Here is an 18,089-nt window from a genome sequence, read left to right on the forward strand (position 1 = left end):
GAAGTCAGTGATTCAGTCTCCTGAGAAGTCTCTGTTTCTGCCTTGAGGGAGCCCCAAATAATTTCCCTGTGAGATTTGGGAGCTGAGGGGGTTTTTTATGTGAGAGTTTCATTCTTCTGCAAAACAGTGCTAGTCAAAGAAAAAAATCCAGGAAGATGTGATAATTAAATATGGAAAATTTCTGATGAGTGTCTTAACTGGAAAAAATGTCACATATGCAAGTCTGATTTGGAAAGGGATCTGAGCCGGGTTGTTAGGACAGATAAGTCTTTCTGATGAATTATAGTGGCTTAGTGGCACCAAGAAGAAACTGAATACTCCTTGTTCTATTTTCTGGATGAATTAGTTTCTTCCCATCTGTTCCCAAGGATCAGTGACATTTTCCTAATACATCCGTGGTTTTTTGACATATGCCTGTAGATACTCAGCATAATAGGAGCCCAACTTTAACCCATGACATGTTTTGTCTGTTTTCACACCGAGTGCTGCAGCCCCGTACATCTCCCTGAGTATGCACCGAGGCAGGGTGAGATGAACTGAGCCAGACCACCCTGTGGCCATGCTAGGACAGAAGCAGGCCCCACAAACCCATTATTTTCCTTATAGTTCAACCAGTTCAAACCCCAGTTAAGGAAATTATCTCTCTTCCGGAGAAATTCATCAGCTTTTGCTTAACTCATGTCAAATCAAAGCTCGTGTTAAATATTTAATGGAATAAGGTGGTTTTACAAGAACCTCAGGGTTAAAATGCCAGTCGTTCAAGAGGTAAGCAAATGCCAAGAGTAAAGCTGCTGGGGCTAGTTTAAGCCCATCTCTTCCTAAAAGGACACAGTCATAGTGTTATAGATCTGGGAGAAACATACAGACCCTTTCAGTGTTACATAGGGGCTGTTAGCAGAGATGTCAGAGTGTAGTAAAGATGATATCGCACCTCCTCTCCAGTGCATTGCCCACGACTCCCCACACACAGGAGGAGGGTTGCAGGCACTGAAGCCAGGAGGACTGTGTCCAGGCTGATTCTCCACTGCAAGAGGATCACCCTTTTCTGAGCATACGAAAATGAAGATTTTGGAGAGGCTTTAACATATAGCTACATATGGATAATTTTTATAGAAGTGTCCCCTCATGCCAGGGTAGCCACCCAGGAAACGTCTGCTTCACACCCCAAAGGGCTCAGGCACTTGCGTCTTAGAGAACTGGTTGTGAGGCTTATTTTAACTCAAAGCAATGAATTTTCCTGTCTTTTGTTCCCAGACACTGACGATTGGTTTCACTGAAATGTTGATTAAAAAAGCTGTATCGCGTCAAGACAGACACCATCATGAGAAATTTCAGCCCAACTGGCTCATATTTAATAATGTGCATATGGCGTGCTAGCAGCATACGGGACAAGTCAACTAATTAAATGAGAATTATTTTATTCAATAATTTATGGTTAGTTTTTACCAATATTTCTAATAATGCCACAGCTAACACAAGAATTTTAAAGTATCCTTGGAAACTCTGATTGAACTTGACTTAGCATAAGGGACTTGCTTAAATTCAAACTCCAGCCTCACACAGTTCATTGGTAGAATACAGGACTGCTTGGAGGTACACACACATCTGAAAATAAAAATGCAGGTGAACTTATGAGACAGATGAAGGGAAAAAAAAAATCGGGTCTCAGAAAATCTTCTGGATTATGTGGGTGACTTTCCCACAAGCAAAAGCAGAATACAGAAAAGAATCAACTATTGGATATTACTAAGCGGGTCTCTGCGCTGTGGGTTTCTTCTGTACTTAGCTGCTGCACAGGTATGGGAAGCATCGGAGTTAAAATTTGCAGCAATGCAAAATTCTGAAACAACTTGACATCGTAATTTCATATGTAAGAGTGGAGCTTTCACGGTGTCTCCATTAGGCTTCGGGAGAGGATAATTGTACTTTACCAGTTTAGAGGGAGGCACGTACTGGGGAATGAAGGACTGATGAACTTTAAAAGTGCCTTTGAGAACTTGGAGGGAGGAGAACAAAACCAGGAAAGGTTTCGTCATTTTTCTTTCCCTAGCCTTGGAGGTTTAGAGAAACGTGACTTATCTATAAATAAGGGGAATGTATAAATAAAAAAAGTCTCCAAACCTGAGTCTAAAACTGATCTCAGTGTTGCTTTCCATTGACAGATAACAAATACGCTCCTGCAGTCACTCTCAATGGGTTCATCTTTATTCTTGGAGGAGCTTATGCACGAGCAACCACCATCTATGACCCAGAGAAAGGCAATATTAAAGCAGGTCCCAACATGAACCACTCCAGGCAGTTCTGCAGGTGAGAAAAAAACATTAAAACTGCATTACTGGTGCCTTAACATTTTCTGCTGATAAATAAGCTAATACAACCTAACAGTGAAGGGGAGAGGGGAAGGGAGGTGTGTACCATCTGGGGGTTTTCCTCATATCTTTTTTGTACGTGTTCAGGGACGCAGCGTTTCCCAAAGTGCACATCACGGACCCTACTATGGTTCATGTGTCTCCTCATGTTCAGGTGCAGTGGATCACAGTGAGGGCCGTGTGTTGGGCTCCTCCAGTGTCTACAGGAATGCCATTTTCCTCAGTTTGCCATGTGTAACCAGTGGATAATATACACTAGCTGTAGGAGAGACCACCACAATGTCGAACATGTTTTTCCTAACTAGCTAAAAGGTCCTTGAAAGAAAAAAAAAATACTGAGTAAGCACCACACACTGTTATTAATTATTATTTATTATGTGCTTTTGATTGCTTTTTGGGCTCGCTTCCCCGATCCCGGTCATAGGTTTAACAAACTTCCCAAATTGGCTAACAGAAGTAAAACTTGGCACCCATCACAGGTACTGGCAGAACTTAAAGGACTTTTAAAAAGTGTTACAGAAAGACGGGCTTGTTTCAGGCTTTGTGCAGCGCCAGTCCCTCGCAGAGAAGATCCCCACGCTGGGGACTGGCTGAGCTATCGGGTTCACGGGGAAAAGCCATCTGTGGGCACTGGGTGAGGGTTCGTTATCGATGTCCGAGGCAGCAGCATCTTGAGGCACTAAGCAAAACCAGGGCAGAGGGGTTGTGCTTGGGCAAGTGCCCGGGCGAAACACTGGCTGGGGTGGGAGGAATAACAGCCATGGGGCAGCAGCTGGGGCTACAACGGACCCGCATCTCCCCAAAGCAGCCAACAGCTCTGCTCCTTGCCCCAGGGGTGTCCCTGGCCCTCATCCTACGGTTGAAAAACACCTCCATGTTTTAACTTATTGCATTTAACCTTTCTCTTTGGTGCAGATGAGAAAAATTCCTTTTTAAGAATGCATGCTCGGTTTTTCTCTTTTTTCTGGTTTTCGCCTTTTATTAATTTAAGGAGCGCCCTCTCTTGGCTGCTGAAGCATATTTTGCTGTAAGTAAAGGGGTCGGAGCAACCGGCTCCATCCCGGGTGGCTGCAGCCATGTACGCCCTGAGCTGACAGGTCTTCCTTGTCCCTCTGCTCTAGCAGGAGGTGAAGCTGGATGAGGAGGAGCCTGCAGTGCTCAGGCAGCTGCTATCATTTTCTCCTGAAAAGCAGAAATAAAGGGTACGATACAACTCAGGCTTAGAGCCCTAACCAGTAAAATGAAACGTGAGGGACTTGTACATTTGATAACATTTCTGTGTCTTCCCATGGAGAGAGATGAACTGCTATTTGAACATCCCTGTTTTGTAAAACATAACAAAAATCTGTTAATTAAGTGTCTGGAATATGCTACAAGAGAAATTGCATGGTGATTTCAACCAGGGCTGTTGGCTGAGCATTTCACCTGAAAACATCCCAGGGTTTCTAACGTGAGGGGTGCTTTGCTCCGCACCCTCCAGAAGGGAATCCAGTGGAACACCTTGTGATGGACCAAGGAAATTAAACTGGTAACCTAAATACTAGCTGCTGCTTAGGCACTGTAATAAACTGGCTTTGCTTAAGTAGAATATGATACCCATCATTAAAAATTAACTTCAGACTTTTAAAAGACATTTTTTTCTAAAGCCTAAAGCAATAGTGGACTGGAAACCTACATTTATAGTGGGATAGTCTCCAAAAAAAAGGAATAGTTCAGTACATTCCAATTGGATGCCAAAAAAAAAGGCACAATTTCAAAAATTCTTAAATGTGCTGGGAAACAGCGAGGGAAAAATATTTCAGCCAAAAGGAGATGTAAAACCTATGACAAAAACTGAATAAATCAGTATGCATGGAAGTAGGGAAAATGGGAGGTTGGCAGTAACAAGTAGGTTTAAAACTGGCTGCTGCTACAGGAAGCTGAGGAAACCAGTGAAGTACTAAGGGCTCATAGGGGTAAAAAGAAAGGCACTTTAAACCTTTTGGGATCAAATTTGTCATTTTAATCAGTTAGAAAACCACTGCTGATTAGGCTGATGAGGTAGCAAAGTGTAACACAGACCAATTGGATGAATATTTCTCATCTGTATTTGGAAGGGAGCAAGAAGGTTTGGGTCCATATTCTGCTGTGAGGAACCAAAAGTGGTCACTGTTGGTAGGAAGGAAAGATGTGAACTCAGAAATTAAGTTCTCAAATCAGGCAACCCAGCTATCTTGGACACAGGCGTCTAGAGACTTCTCTGAGAAGCTGATTGAACCACTAATGTTGATTTTTAATAACTCTTACAGTTCAGGATGAATCAGGGCACTGCCAAAGTGTTTCCATGTTTTGAAAAGGTGAAAGGGAGAATTTTAGTGCAGCAATTAATATTGCAAAGTACAAACATCAGGCTAAGTGGTCTCACTTATCCTCACATTGGTCCTCTGCAAAATACCAGAGTGGTTAATTTGAGCTTTCATCAGCAAATAAAATGCTAATAATACAATAAACAGCAATCAATGCACTTTCCTGGAAAATGGGTCTTGTTAAGCCAACATGTTGTCTTTTGCTTTTTGGGGGAGAAATTGGGTTCTTTGTTTTGGTTTTTAATAAAACATGCCTGGTTGCTAAAGACAACTGTGATGCTATAATATACTGTGATTTCTCCAAGGTATTTGGCTGGTATTATATGGAATTAACAAGGCACACATTAGAGAGATTAAATCTGCATCACTGACAGATCTCAAAATGTAGTTGTTAATGAGAAGATATCATTGAGCAAGGCCACCGGTAGGAAGCGTTGATTCTTTTTCAATGCCATTTAATATATCTACCAACAGTCCAGGTAATAAAAAAATCTCCTCTGGTAAAGGCTACAGGTGGCATAACACTTGGGTAAAAAATATTACAGAAGGAGCTGTTTTAGCCAGTTATCTGCATGTCTCAGTTAAGACAGTCTCAAGCCAGCAGCGGTATTTTAAATGCAAAGTAATACATGGAGGAAGCAGAATCATAGCAGCCCTGCTCCCCTTGGAAAGTCAGGCGCTCAGAGGAGGACATAAAGGAGGCCACTCAGAGCTACACAACATGAGCTCTCATTGCAGTGCGGTGGAATAAAAGGTCAATGCAATATTGGATATATAATATGAGCCCTAACACCGAAATGAAAACAAGTTGAAGCTGGGAAGACAGAGTGCTGCTGCATATGGTGTTGGCAGGATGAACGCAGGGCTTGGGTCCTCGCATCAACATGTGGAAATATCAGCAGAAGTTCAAAGGGAAGCTGCAAAAATGACCCCAGGTTGCAAATCAAATCTTTGACATGAAATTTAAGGAGTTGATCAAAGAAAGGTTGAGAGGTGACTTGATCACTGGGAGCAAGTGGAAAAGCTTTCAGTCTCGCAGACAAAGGCGTAGCAGGTTACAGGGGCTAGAAAGTCAAGTTACACATCTCAGCCTTGAAGTCAGGCACTTTCCCAACAGCAAGGATAATTAAACAGTGAACCAGCAAGGGAGGGGGTGAACTCACCAGCACTTGGTGTTTTTAAGAGGAGATTAGATACATTTCTAAGAGAGATGCTGTGTGGGGAAAAGTCCATGGCCTGCGTATACACAAGCTCAGATTAACTCAGCACAGAGATCCCTTCTGACCTTAGTCTGTGAATCTATAAATTCCTCATTCCACTCATTAGCATGGATCACAAAAAACATGGCTTAAAAGCAGCAACATAAACAGCTTAAAAATTAACTGCATGCTATTGATCTCCTCTCACCAGGAATCACTCGATACCGAATTTGCTGGGAAAAAATCTTGACCGCATCCCTTTTATTTTTATCTGCACTGTTTCTACATGTTAGTGACTAGGGAGCGTGATGGCTTTGAGCATGGGGAAGAGAAATGTGTGGGACATTCCCTGTGTGTGAAAAATTAAAGGTCCATTCAAATGGTTTTAATATCAAGTTAAATTACTTTTAATGAAAAAAAAAAAAAAAAAAAGGTTCAGGTCTCCAGCTCACAATCAACAGAAGAGCAAACTGAGCATCATTTTCACATAAGCCTGACCTGATGGAAGTCAATAAGAAATTTGTGTTGACCTAGAATTAACCCTTTGAGGGATGGTGCCAAGTGGGCAAAGAGCAATAATATGCCCAAATCATTGTATAATATTTCAAGAGTTCACATGCAGGTCTTGAACATCTTCCACACAACATGTGAGGGGGAAGGAAATATCTGATATTTCCCAAACATCAGTCAAGCATGTCCTGTTTGCCACCACGGACCCCATCTCGTTCTGGCAGCCCCTGTTCATTTGCAGGATCTTTGGAGGCGGTAACGGCAGACAGCAGCCGACAGGGATGAGGAGCTGGGATGATCACTCCTTCCTCTGCTGGACACCTCCCTCCAGAAAGACTTGCAAAGACATCCCTCCTATCCAGCTCTGCCAAGTCCTCCATTGGCAGGCAGGCGCTCTCCCTTCCCACCTTGTCCTTCAAGGGTTTATTTTTCCACACGCAAAAAAGAATACCGAATGCATTTCTGTGCATGATTAAAAATTCCATATTCTGCTTGCTTAGGATGCAGGCGGCGTGCAAACAGGCGTGTGCTACAGAGAGCCTCCACGAGCGGCAGCATGATGGTGCCAGCAATAATTCCAGAGCAGCTAATTTAGTACCAGCAATTCCCAACAGGCACCAGAAGAGCATTTTCTTCCTCCTCCTCTGACTGTTAACCAGTAAGATTTATTAGGTGGTTCTGCCAAATGGAAATCTTTAATAAAACTTCGACTCGGGCTGAACAGCACAAAAACAGGGTCCGTTTGTGGAAATTTTTTTTTTTTTGCCCTCTTCTTTTTAAATAAGTCCTTGTTCTTGAACAGCGAAGCATGGTGACTCCTGTGCTTAACTACTAGGCATTGCTAATGTACGGCACCAGCCACAGACTCCCCCAGCTGATTTCTTTCCTCATTGCAAAGTTCATGGTAACTTCAGGCACTGGAAGGGGTTAGAGCACAGCTTGTTTGGATGGATATTCCCAGGTGAAGCTATTACGGAGCACGGTTCCTTAATGGCCACGCACTTCTTGAGCCTGCAGACGTAAAGGCTGGTCTGTTCAGCAGGCAGCATTTGCAGCTGGAAGTGTTTGTGGTCCACAAGGGAAAACTGAAATCTTCCAGCATATCTGGAAGGAGACGTGTGGCTGGGACTATGCTCCACGGACAGTGGATAAAAACTGCTGCACCAGACTAATAGCAATAATTTCTGAAGCAGTTGATGACATGAAGGATTTCAGTGTGCATTAAAGCGTAACTGATACAGACAGAGCACTCGGGCCGTTACTGATGTGCAATGGACTTTGGAATAAAACATTGCTGGTTTTCAGCAACAAGTAACGATGCCACGTGATGGTTTTGGCTCATTAGCAAGGGAAAGTGCTCGCAGGGTAGGGGAGAATATAACTGGAGCTTGGCCAAAACACCCACACTAATAATCCTGCTCCAAGAAGTGGCATGATATCCTCCTAATTGACCATGACTAATCTAGACCCTCATTTATCCATCTCATTGTAAAGATGACACCTCTGGCAGCACAACACGGCCACCCGAGCTCGAGACCCCTCAAACATAACAACCTGGCTGCCAACCCGGCCGCAAACAGCCACGGAGGTTGTCAGCACAGCTACCAAACTCAGGACGACTCTTTGGCACCCTGATCACCACCACCTACGGAGACGGTGGCAGTGCCTTTCACTTCAGCGTTGCAAACCACCATTCAGGTTTCACTAAAATGTCCCTGGTTTCAGCAAAAGCTTAAGGGGCACCTGCAGCTTTGGCTGGCACTGCACAGAGCTTCCTCCCACAGTAGCTAGTACCCCGCAGGCTTCTCTTATCCTAGGGCTAACTCCACCCAGTTGATGAGCATCATTCGGTTCCACCTCCGGTAAAGCCCTCCTGAAATCTTAGGGCTGGAAGGAAATTCAGCCACTAATAAATGCAGGGATATTTTTCTTCTTTTAAGCATATTCTGTGTCTATCGAAGTGATAATATTTAATAATGTTTATGGAACTGCTCCAAATAAATTAATGAGTGTGTGTGCATGCATAGCCAGGACTGAGGAGGGAGAGGAGCTTTGTTTGTGGCCTCAGAAGATACTAAGTTTCGGGGAGTCAAAACAACACACTAATTCAGCCATTTCAAATCTTTTACAACCCCAGATATTACAAGAGAGGATTTTTTTTTAAACTATTTTTTAACATTTCCTGTTAAGGCTGATGTGATCTTTAGGACTAAGGGAATTTAAAAATAATAATAACTAGCAAAATTAACAAATTTTTGCTGATAGTCCCACTGCCTTGTGCTATGTGTAGCCATCATGACTGGGTGAGGGAAGGTCTGGAGCAGGAGCTCCCAGGCACTTGGCTCTCAAACACTGCAGAAAAGAGGCACTGACATCCTCCACTCTGGGTTGCTTCCAAATTACTGCCTATCAGGAAACTTTCACTATAAGATGCTTTGGAATGGGAAGTGGAGGGTCCATAACACTCTTGGTAGGAAGGCAGCCACCACGCAAATGGCAGCTGAGTTGCCTGAGCAGGGTCCCAGCTGAAAGCACCAACAGCTCATCTGTGCCACGCCCCAAGGCTCCATGCCTGAGGTAGAGAGGTTTGTTCACATGTGATTAAAGAAGTTAATTAAAAAGCAGTGCAAAGTCAAAAGCAGCAACAAAGGCAAATCAGTTCCTGGGCTACATCTGCAGGGGCGTTACTAGCAGAGACAGACGTGTGGTTATCCCACTCTATTCAGCACTTGTCAGGCCACAGCAGGAGTACTGTGTCCACTTCTGGTCCACACAATTCAAAAAAGACACGGACAGACTGGAGAGGGTCCAGAGGAGGGCCGCAAAGATGATCAAAGGGATGGAGAACCTGACTTATGAGGAAAGACTGAAGGAGTTAGGTCTCTTCTCCCTGGAAAGGAGTCTCAGGGGGACCTCACACAGTATTCCAGCACTTAAAGGGCTGCTACAAGGAGGATTGAGGCTCTCTCTTCACACTGAGATACATGGAGAAGACAAGGGGCAACAGGTACAAGTTGCATCAGGAGAGGTTTCATCTCAATAAAAGAATTTTTTACGGTGAGAACAATCATCCACTAGAACAAGCTCCCCAGGGACGTGCTAGAGTTGCCATCACTGGAGGTTTTCAAGATGCAGTTGTACAGGGTGCTAGATAATCTGATATAGTATCCCTTCCCTATGAAAGGTTGGACCAGATGATCTTTTGAGGTCCGTTCAATCTGGGGTGTTCCAGGACTTTATGATTCAGTGATTCGCTTTGTCCATCAGGTCCTTTAATAGCCAGCTGTCAGAGGGATCTTCTCTGCCTCCTGTTTGCTCAGGCTCGGGAAGGCCTGCAAGGTGGATAGGCAGAGAAGAGATTTAAAGGGTTTTTAGATTACACAAGCACTGCAGCCATGGACAGCCTGGTCCCCACCAGCCCTTGGTGCACCTCAGCCTCACTGGTATTTTCTTAGAAGCGTGATTCATGGCTTCATGGAGGTCAGCAGATGGGCCAGACTAGAGGTGGCAGCGTCTGGGGACAGTCACAGCGTGATCCTCTGACACTGCTCATGGTTTGGGCAGTGAAGGACACCCTGGCACCTCAGGTGAATCGGCTGCAGGGCTGTAGGTGAAGCCTCTCTAGTAAATGGCAGTATTCACCCAGGGAGTAGGAAGCAGGGTCGTTAGCCTGCCAGGTAGTAATTTGCAAAATGCTGAGACATATTTTCCTGGAAGGAGTGGATGAAGTGACCTCCATTTTGATGCCTATTACCTTCACCCCGGGTGTGCTGCTGGAGAGATGGGGGTCCAGCTGTTCCTTAGCTGGGGAGGTCGCTGCCCCTGAAGCTGCCGGAGGGTTCGCATCCCCGGAGCAAGGCTCTGCAGCGTGGAGCTTCCTTCCTTCCCAGGCTCTGACAGCCTGTAATCATTTTATCTCTCGGGATTAATGGCATCGAGCAATAAACTTGCATCCTAATTATTGTAATTATTTCTTTCTTTGTACGTCAGCCTTGGTAATGATGTTTTTACAGCTGATGGGATGGAAGGGAGGGGAGAAAAGAAATATTGTCACAGTAATGAAGAAAAAGCAATGAGCATACTCCTTTCCACTCACTTTCCTCAAGGTTTTAGAGCCCACTTGAGTTTCCTATTCCCTAAGGTCTCAGAAATTAGCAGTGATTGTCCTAATACTGCAAAGCAGCAGCAATCTAGGACTAAATTCCTAATTGAGCTTAAGTACCTACCTGCCACTTTAGCCCTGGAAATGCCTGAATGTCTCCAAAGTCCCCTGCACACGTAAGTACCGGCTGCATACTTAGAACTGCCTATTTCTTGATAACAGGAGTATCTCACTGTTTTTCTTAACCTCAGGCATGACTCACAAGCTAAGCATTGTGTCAGTCTTATCTATGGGAATTGCATACAGAGGGGGCAGAAGCTACTCTAATCACCATTTAAAATTCATACAGTCTTTCAGAGGGTGGAATTCAGCATCCATTTCTTCCCCAACACATTAGCACCATGGTGGGAGGCTACAGTATTGAGCTGCTTGTCCCAGCCGCTGGGCAGGAATTTCTTTCAGTGCTGTGACCCAGGTGCTGGTGAACAAGAGCAACATTTGCCCACCCGCTGTAACCCCTAATCCAGAGAGTGGGCTGGGAAGGAACCCAGACCCAGATCATTTCAGGAAGGTGTGCTTGGCTACTCAGCTGCTCTATGGTGGCATCAGCTCTGGCTTAGAGTAGCTTCTACTAAACATGCCAGAGAGGCGACTTTACTAGAGGAAATGTGGGCAGCTAAGATACTACACAGGAATTTGTAAAGCACCCATGTCCCTGTTTAGAGACCTAACACTGGATGTCCAAGGAGATACTGGACACTTAAGGCCAGACTTTAGCTACGCAGCGCACACAGCCAGCTAGGAAGGGCTGGTGGTTGCTTGGCATCTGTTCCCAGGGTCACCTACAGCATAGATGGAAAGGTCTCCGCACAGAGTCCTCCCTCTGTCCATCCCATTCTTCCCATCCAGAGCGAAAGCTCCATGCGGAGCAGCCTCATCAGGTAGAGACCTGTAAGGATTAGACAGGCCCCATTTGTAAGTGGTAACAGCCACTAAGGTCCTCTCCTATGCTGGTGTGAGGGGCTGTCATCGACACTAGCATGTCCACACCAGTAAATTAAAACTTAGTTGAGGCCATTCATGGGCACCAGACCTTCATCATTAGCACTGATGGAACCAGCCCCAAGCTCCATGCTCCACACTAGCACTTCTTTTAATTGCCCATTATTGATAGTTCTGCAGCAAGATCTTTCTTGGGGATCTTTTCTTTGTTAAAATGTAATTGCTAAATTAACCCATTTGTGGGATTTTTTTGGTCAAGCTTTGTGTAAGGGTACTTTTTAATGACTGATCAGCATTTCATTGGAGAACCATGGCAGCAGGGCTGCTCTGTACCGCAGTCCATCTTTGAGACTGGACCCTCTTCCGCCCAGCACATCCCAAACCGTATCCCAATTCAAATAAGCTTCTATCTCCTTCAGATTCACTGTTAAGAAAAAAAAAAAAAAGTGAAACACAAACAGCAACCACTATCCCATGGCCTCATTTCTAAACTCTCATCCTGCTGGTTTCAGCAGCCCTTCCACCACATCAGGACTGTTTCAGCATGGGGTGGGAACCATCCTCCCCTGCTCCTCATGGCATATTTTGCAAGCTGTAATTCCCAGCCTATCTTGCTTTTAAATAGTAAGTTGTTCCAGTACAGAGATGGGCTTCCCACCCCCAAACAAGTATCTTAGGTCCTAAACCATGGTTTAATTTTCACATTTGTCTGATTTACTGGGTCAGCTGGTCCTGCCACCTCTGCTCCCTGCTGGCCATAGGGACCCGAGCCCTGGCAGGAGTGCCTCTCCACCACCAGCTCTGGCTCCTTTGGAGGTGGGATCATTCTCTTTCAGAGCCGTCTTTCAGGATGACGCTTGCTTTACTCAAGTCCTCATTCTTCCCCATTTCTCCCTGACGTTTCAGAAATAATTACCAGTGCTTCAGTAAGTTCATTAGCAAACTCCCTTAGGACCCTGGGCTATGTATCATCCAGCCCTGCTGATTTGTGGATAGGCTCTAATCAAGTGTTTCAAGTCTCTCTCTCCTTCCTCCTCCTTTCAGATTAACAGTTATTTTGACAAGATTCTCATTATTTCCTATTTCCTGGCGGTACCCAGGGACTAGGCTTATTTGAGTCCTTACTGTTGTCATTGTGGGTTTATTTTTCACCTCAGGCTCTGCTTCTCCACAAGGACATCAGAGTTTTGTGTTCTTCAGAAACACGTGGCTTTGTCAGTGCCATTTTAGTCTCAGTTCATCCTGGGTGTTCCAGCGCCTCTGTCTTTTGTCTTTATCACTTTTTATCCTCCTTCTTCCCACTGCTCCAAAATGAGCCAGAAGAAATTACTTTGCTTTTACCAAGTCTATAGGGTTACTACCCTTCTCCACCTTATTAGATCTAGGCCACCTTCCCAGCTGCAATTAATTTCTTGTCTTACCCTCTCTTTTTCTCCCTGCTGTCCTCTAGTGTGTATGTACTCTCCAAGTCTCCATTTTCCTTCCCAACACAACCATCCACCAGCTGCTCTTGGAAGGGACCCAACCACCAAAAAACCTCTTGGAAGGGACCCCAACCACCAGAACAGCCACAGCAATCCCATGCAGCTTAACATCTTTAAATGTTGCGGGGGCAAATTCAGGCTTCCCAGCAGATGAAAAGCAGAGCCACCCCCACTTCTGGGTTCCCCCCACACAGTGGGAAGGCTGCATGGAGAACACAGCAGCACTGAGTAGCCTTTTCCCACTAGCTGCCTGCTGCCTCTGTCATCTTTCTGCCCTTTCCAAATACACAGGAGCCCAGCCCCTCATTGTCCATCTTCATTAGCCCAAAGCGAGTGTCATGCCCTGCACACGATTGCTGGGGAGGCCGGGGGTTAAGTGGAAGGAGGAGGAGGAGATGAGGCTGAAAGGAAATTTTTCTTTCAAATACCTTCCACACCTATGCACCTTCCCTCCTATTAAGAGTCTACAGACCATGGGATTAGCCCAGCCTTGTTATCCTTGATTTGCAAGAGATGTCTGAAGTCAAACACTTTGATTTGGGGGTTGAAACTAGTTATCTTAAAGGTCCCTTCCCAAATCATTCTATGATTTTTAAAAAGCAGTAAGGTTTTTTGTCTTCTTTAGATGCCAACATGTAGCTCCCCTGCCAATCCCTCAGCTGCACATCCCCAACCACCAGATTTATGTGCCCCAGGTTGGCTTTCCACTTGACACCACCCCTCCTGGGTGTGCAAAGAGGACAAGTCAGCAGGACCTCCAGGCCTCCACACGAGAGCGCAACCATGGAAGGGGCTGAAGCAACAGAGCATTTTTTGGAGTCCTTTTTTTCCCACTTTGCAGCATCCATTGATAATTAGAGGCCTAACCTGAAGCAAGGGTTTATTCCAGCTGAGGCTGCAGGGACCCCAAATTGCTTGGATTGCTTTTGCGTGTGTATGGTATTACAGGGACGTGTTGTCTTGCTACATTTGCTGCAGATCCCATACGTGGGCTGGAGAACTTGGACTAATTTCTGTTGTTTAAACTAGAGACATTTACCTACCTGGCAGGAACACAAAAAGGATTAATTTGGGGGAAAGGGAGAGGGAAGAGAAATGCCCACACAGCTTCATATGGATAAGAATAAAAGGTGTATTCATTGTTTACCCGTTGCTATGAAAGACTGGGTTTGTTTTAAGCCTAAAAAAGAAAATTGTTGGGTAAGAAGACTAACTAAAACTTCATTTTTTTTAAAAAATACAGTGCTGTGGTTCTGGATGGAAAAATTTATGCTACTGGTGGGATCGTTAGCAGCGAAGGACCTGCCCTGGGAAACATGGAAGCCTACGACCCTAAAACAAATACGTGGACACTTCTACCAAATATGCCCTGCCCTGTTTTTCGACACGGCTGCGTAGTAATCAAGAAGTACATTCAGAGCGGCTGATGTTACCCAGGAGTTGGATGGAGAACTGTTGGTACCTGTTGAAAGCAGGCAAGAAGAATACTACTACTTAAGAAACAAAAGCAGCAAAGCCAGCCAGTGAACATATTGCTCTAAAGTCTTGAATAGTGTCTACATTGAATGTAGAAAAATCATCCTCACCTTTTGGTGAACAAGGAGCAGAGAGCTCCGTGCTATGTAAGATATTGTAACTTAATAATACAAGGGTGTCACTAGATGTTATAGTGGCACTTGTTCTGGACATCGGCTTTTGGTCAACCCAGGTGCAATAGAATTTCACATATTTTTTAAGCTGGGGAAGAGAGGAAAAAAAAAGAAATCTGCATTTTACTTTAGAGCTCAAGCTTGATTCTTAAAATAACCATGCAGATTAGTTTTACTATTACACTTTAGGCATCAATCTCTTCGAAAGGTCAAAGTGTCCTTATCACTTTGATTCCTACATTTGTTTTTAACAAATACATGCTTTTCAATACCAATGACTGAGAGAAATCTTGTGTGACAGATGGCTTACACTGATGTCAGTCTTCCATCAGATCAAATGAATCTTTCAGTCCTCTAGAGCAGAGCCCAGAAGGAGGGTGAGGTGGGGACTGGGGAGAAGAAGAATAGCCATTGCTAATAAATTCCACGTAAAACGATGAATAAAAAAAAGGTCTGTTGGGCTGGATGAGTTTCTGCTCCCGGTGATACTTGTGTGGGCACACGTGGCTGTGCCCACAGGTGGTGGGCCAGGGCTTCTAAACCTTTGCTCCCGGTTTCTGCTGATGAACAAACTTGGCAGTGCACGATTCCTATAATGCAAAATGAAAACGGTTTCGATTCCAGAGGCATTCTCCTGATAAACCTGCTCTTCGCTTCTGATTGGGATCACGTTAAAACACACAGCTTAGTGTGGGGTTTCCATATTTTCATCAAATGGAGAAGATGCCTCCTGTTGTGGCTACGCACTCAGTTTTGGCTCTCAACCAAAATTCCTTACGTTGGGATATACGCCACTATCTTTTATGTAAAGTCTGAGAAGTTTTTTATTTGATTTTATTTTTCAAGTTTCCCCGTAAGTGTGGAAACCATATACTTCTCTTATTTACAGATTTTAAACACACGAGTTTAAATCCCATGGTAGAAAAATGCATAGACTTAAGCCCAGTATATGAGACTTAAAATGATTACTATGTAGAGTTGTAAGTATATGCACAGCACAGGGGTTATATTTTTATATATATTAAAATATTGTCTATCCAGAGAGCATTGTGATGTGGAAGTTCTTTATAAATTTATACATAAAAGGATCAAATGGGAGATGGACTGGGTAACGTAGAGGGGGCAGGGGAAAGAATCTTAAAATTCAGAAGTAAGTAACCCCAAGCTAAGGATTGTCTGATTTCTTTCCAAGCAGATGGAAAAAAGTTGCCATACTTGCCTTTGCAGACTCAAATCCCAAATGCCATGCCAGTAATTCAAGAAGGAGGGTCCTATACAGGGCGTGGATGAGATCTTACAGTCAATATCTAGTTGAATTTCATACCAAATACACTAGCCTTTTTGTACAGCGGGAGGTCTGCCTACAGCTTTGGGGAAATCAATGCAGATGGTTAGCTAATCATCTTATTTTATTAATAATTGTTTATAAAATAAAAGAAAAAAATGAAATTTGTATCTTGCAGTATTTAAAGAAAAAGTGCTCAAGTCAGATGAGTCAAGCTATAGGGTGACTCAAGTCTCTCATTTTGACAGTGAGGTTCCAGCCTTTGTTATGCAGTTGTTTTATTTATTCTTTAAAGAAAAAAAAATAATAAGCACAACAAAATTATATACTAGTATGTCATTTAAAGTATTTATGTCAAACAGGGTGCAGGTGTGAACCTAAAGATTGGAGCACAAGTTTCTAACTGCCTGGGGCAGGACTAATTTTAGTGTTGGTGTGTGTCTACCTCCAAAGGAGGTGCTACCTGTCAACAAGACCTAAACACATTCAACATTTCCAATTTAGCTTATTTCTTCATTTCTCACACTGGAACAAAACTGGCTATTTCTGTGAATAATATTAAAAACAGGGTTATCTGTAATGGTATTGTACATAGTTTATGTTTACTGTTAAGTTCTTGTTATATTATAATAAATATATTTATAGATCTAGATTCAGCATCCAGATTGGATTAATTTTGTCACGACTGAACAAGAAACAACACTGCATGAATGGTGACTTCAGGTTTCATCCTGGATGAAAACGTGTTCACTCCATCCCCCTAGCTTCTCTTGCAAATCCAAAAATGTATTGCTAACATTTAAATGCACAGTGGCTTCCAAAGTACTTCCACTCTCCTTTCAAAGAAAATTCTTAGAAGCGATTTTGGATTTTATTGCACAAGACTTTCTTCATCTATGTCCCCAAACTTACTATTAAGTAAAGAACAAAAGGGCTCAAGAGAGTTTAGGACACTATCTTGAAAAAACACTGATAAACAGCTTTTTTTCTTTTTTTTTTTTTTTTTTCATTTTGTTCTAGATGAAAGTTAGGATTTGTACTGCACTGCTGCTGCGATGTCTAAAAGATGACAGCCACTTTTGCCTTATGGTCAAAACTCCTTCTATCCAGAGTGGGAGCTCTGTACCCCACTGGATACATCTTTCAGAGTGCACTTCAGTGCAAGTGTTCGTGGTTTCTTTGATGTTTCAGGAGGGTGTCATCTGGTAGCTGTAAAACTGGGTATGGAACAAAGATGAGCCAAATATAACTAGTCTCAAATACTACTGCAGTGGAACATTGCAGCTGGGTTTTAGGATGTAGTATCTGTTCTACACATTAACAGGAAGAATCTAACATATACTGAAATTGTCTCCGGTTCTTACAGAGTCCGTCTCTGTAAGTATTTAAGAGTGTGAACCACAGTTTTTAAACATTTTAGTTTAGGCTTAGTGGCTCGGGTTGAACAGCCTACAAAGATTACTGAAAGCCTTGCAATTCAATATTGCACAACCATGCTGCAATAATCCAGACCAAGTGGAATGAGTTGCCAACCCTTTCATCAGCGCTCTGCAAAGATCTCTTACTCAGCACTAGTCAATAATACTTGGTAGGATGAACAAGACACAGGCTATTTGCTTTACTTGTATGTGGAAATGATTTTAGTTCCCCTCTGGGAAGTTGGCAGAGCGCTTTTGCCAAATGAATCATGTGCACATATCTGCTCAAAGATTTTTCTATTTAAAAGCTTCAAGAAATTCAGGGGACAGGCTGGCTCAGCAGCTTGATAATGCTAAAAACTCTTGTTCACTGGTTTGACTCTTCCCTGGCTCACCTGGGAAGGAGAGCGATCTCCAAATGGGGCTGTTCACTGCGTTCAGGTAAACCTACCCCTGACAATTTACACAAGTCATCCACCTTTCTCCTGTTGTTTCATCTAGTGGCAAACACACTGTACTAACAAAACCTCAGCAACCCCATCTTTTAATTAACTGCAGCTAGATGTTAAGGCTGAGCTTAGCACAGTGCAATTGGAGCAAGCTAATTAGAGTATTCGTTACACTTCAGTTTGCTCTTGGTGGAGTCCAGACAAACTGAACTCCAGCACGAGCACCCGCTTTCTGCAGCTGCGGGGATCAGCTAGGAGAGGAGCTGCAGCCTGCACT

The 18,089-nt window shown here is 43.7% G+C and overlaps 1 protein-coding gene across 3 annotated transcripts in view; it reads left to right on the forward strand.

Moving 5' to 3' along the window:
- KLHL29 (kelch like family member 29) overlaps nucleotides 1-16,595 on the forward strand; it is a 404,084-nt gene extending 387,489 nt beyond the window's left edge. For all 3 annotated transcript variants that reach the window (XM_074820138.1, XM_074820136.1, XM_074820137.1), the window contains 2 exons: nucleotides 2,163-2,307; nucleotides 14,255-16,595. In XM_074820138.1, the coding sequence (XP_074676239.1) occupies nucleotides 2,163-2,307; nucleotides 14,255-14,438 (329 nt within the window). In that variant the 3' untranslated portion in view covers nucleotides 14,439-16,595. The remainder of the gene's footprint in view (nucleotides 1-2,162; nucleotides 2,308-14,254) is intronic.
- Nucleotides 16,596-18,089: the final 1,494 nt, after the last annotated feature.

This window comes from Strix aluco, chromosome 3 (genome assembly GCF_031877795.1).
Source record: "Strix aluco isolate bStrAlu1 chromosome 3, bStrAlu1.hap1, whole genome shotgun sequence".
NCBI lineage: Eukaryota > Metazoa > Chordata > Aves > Strigiformes > Strigidae > Strix > Strix aluco.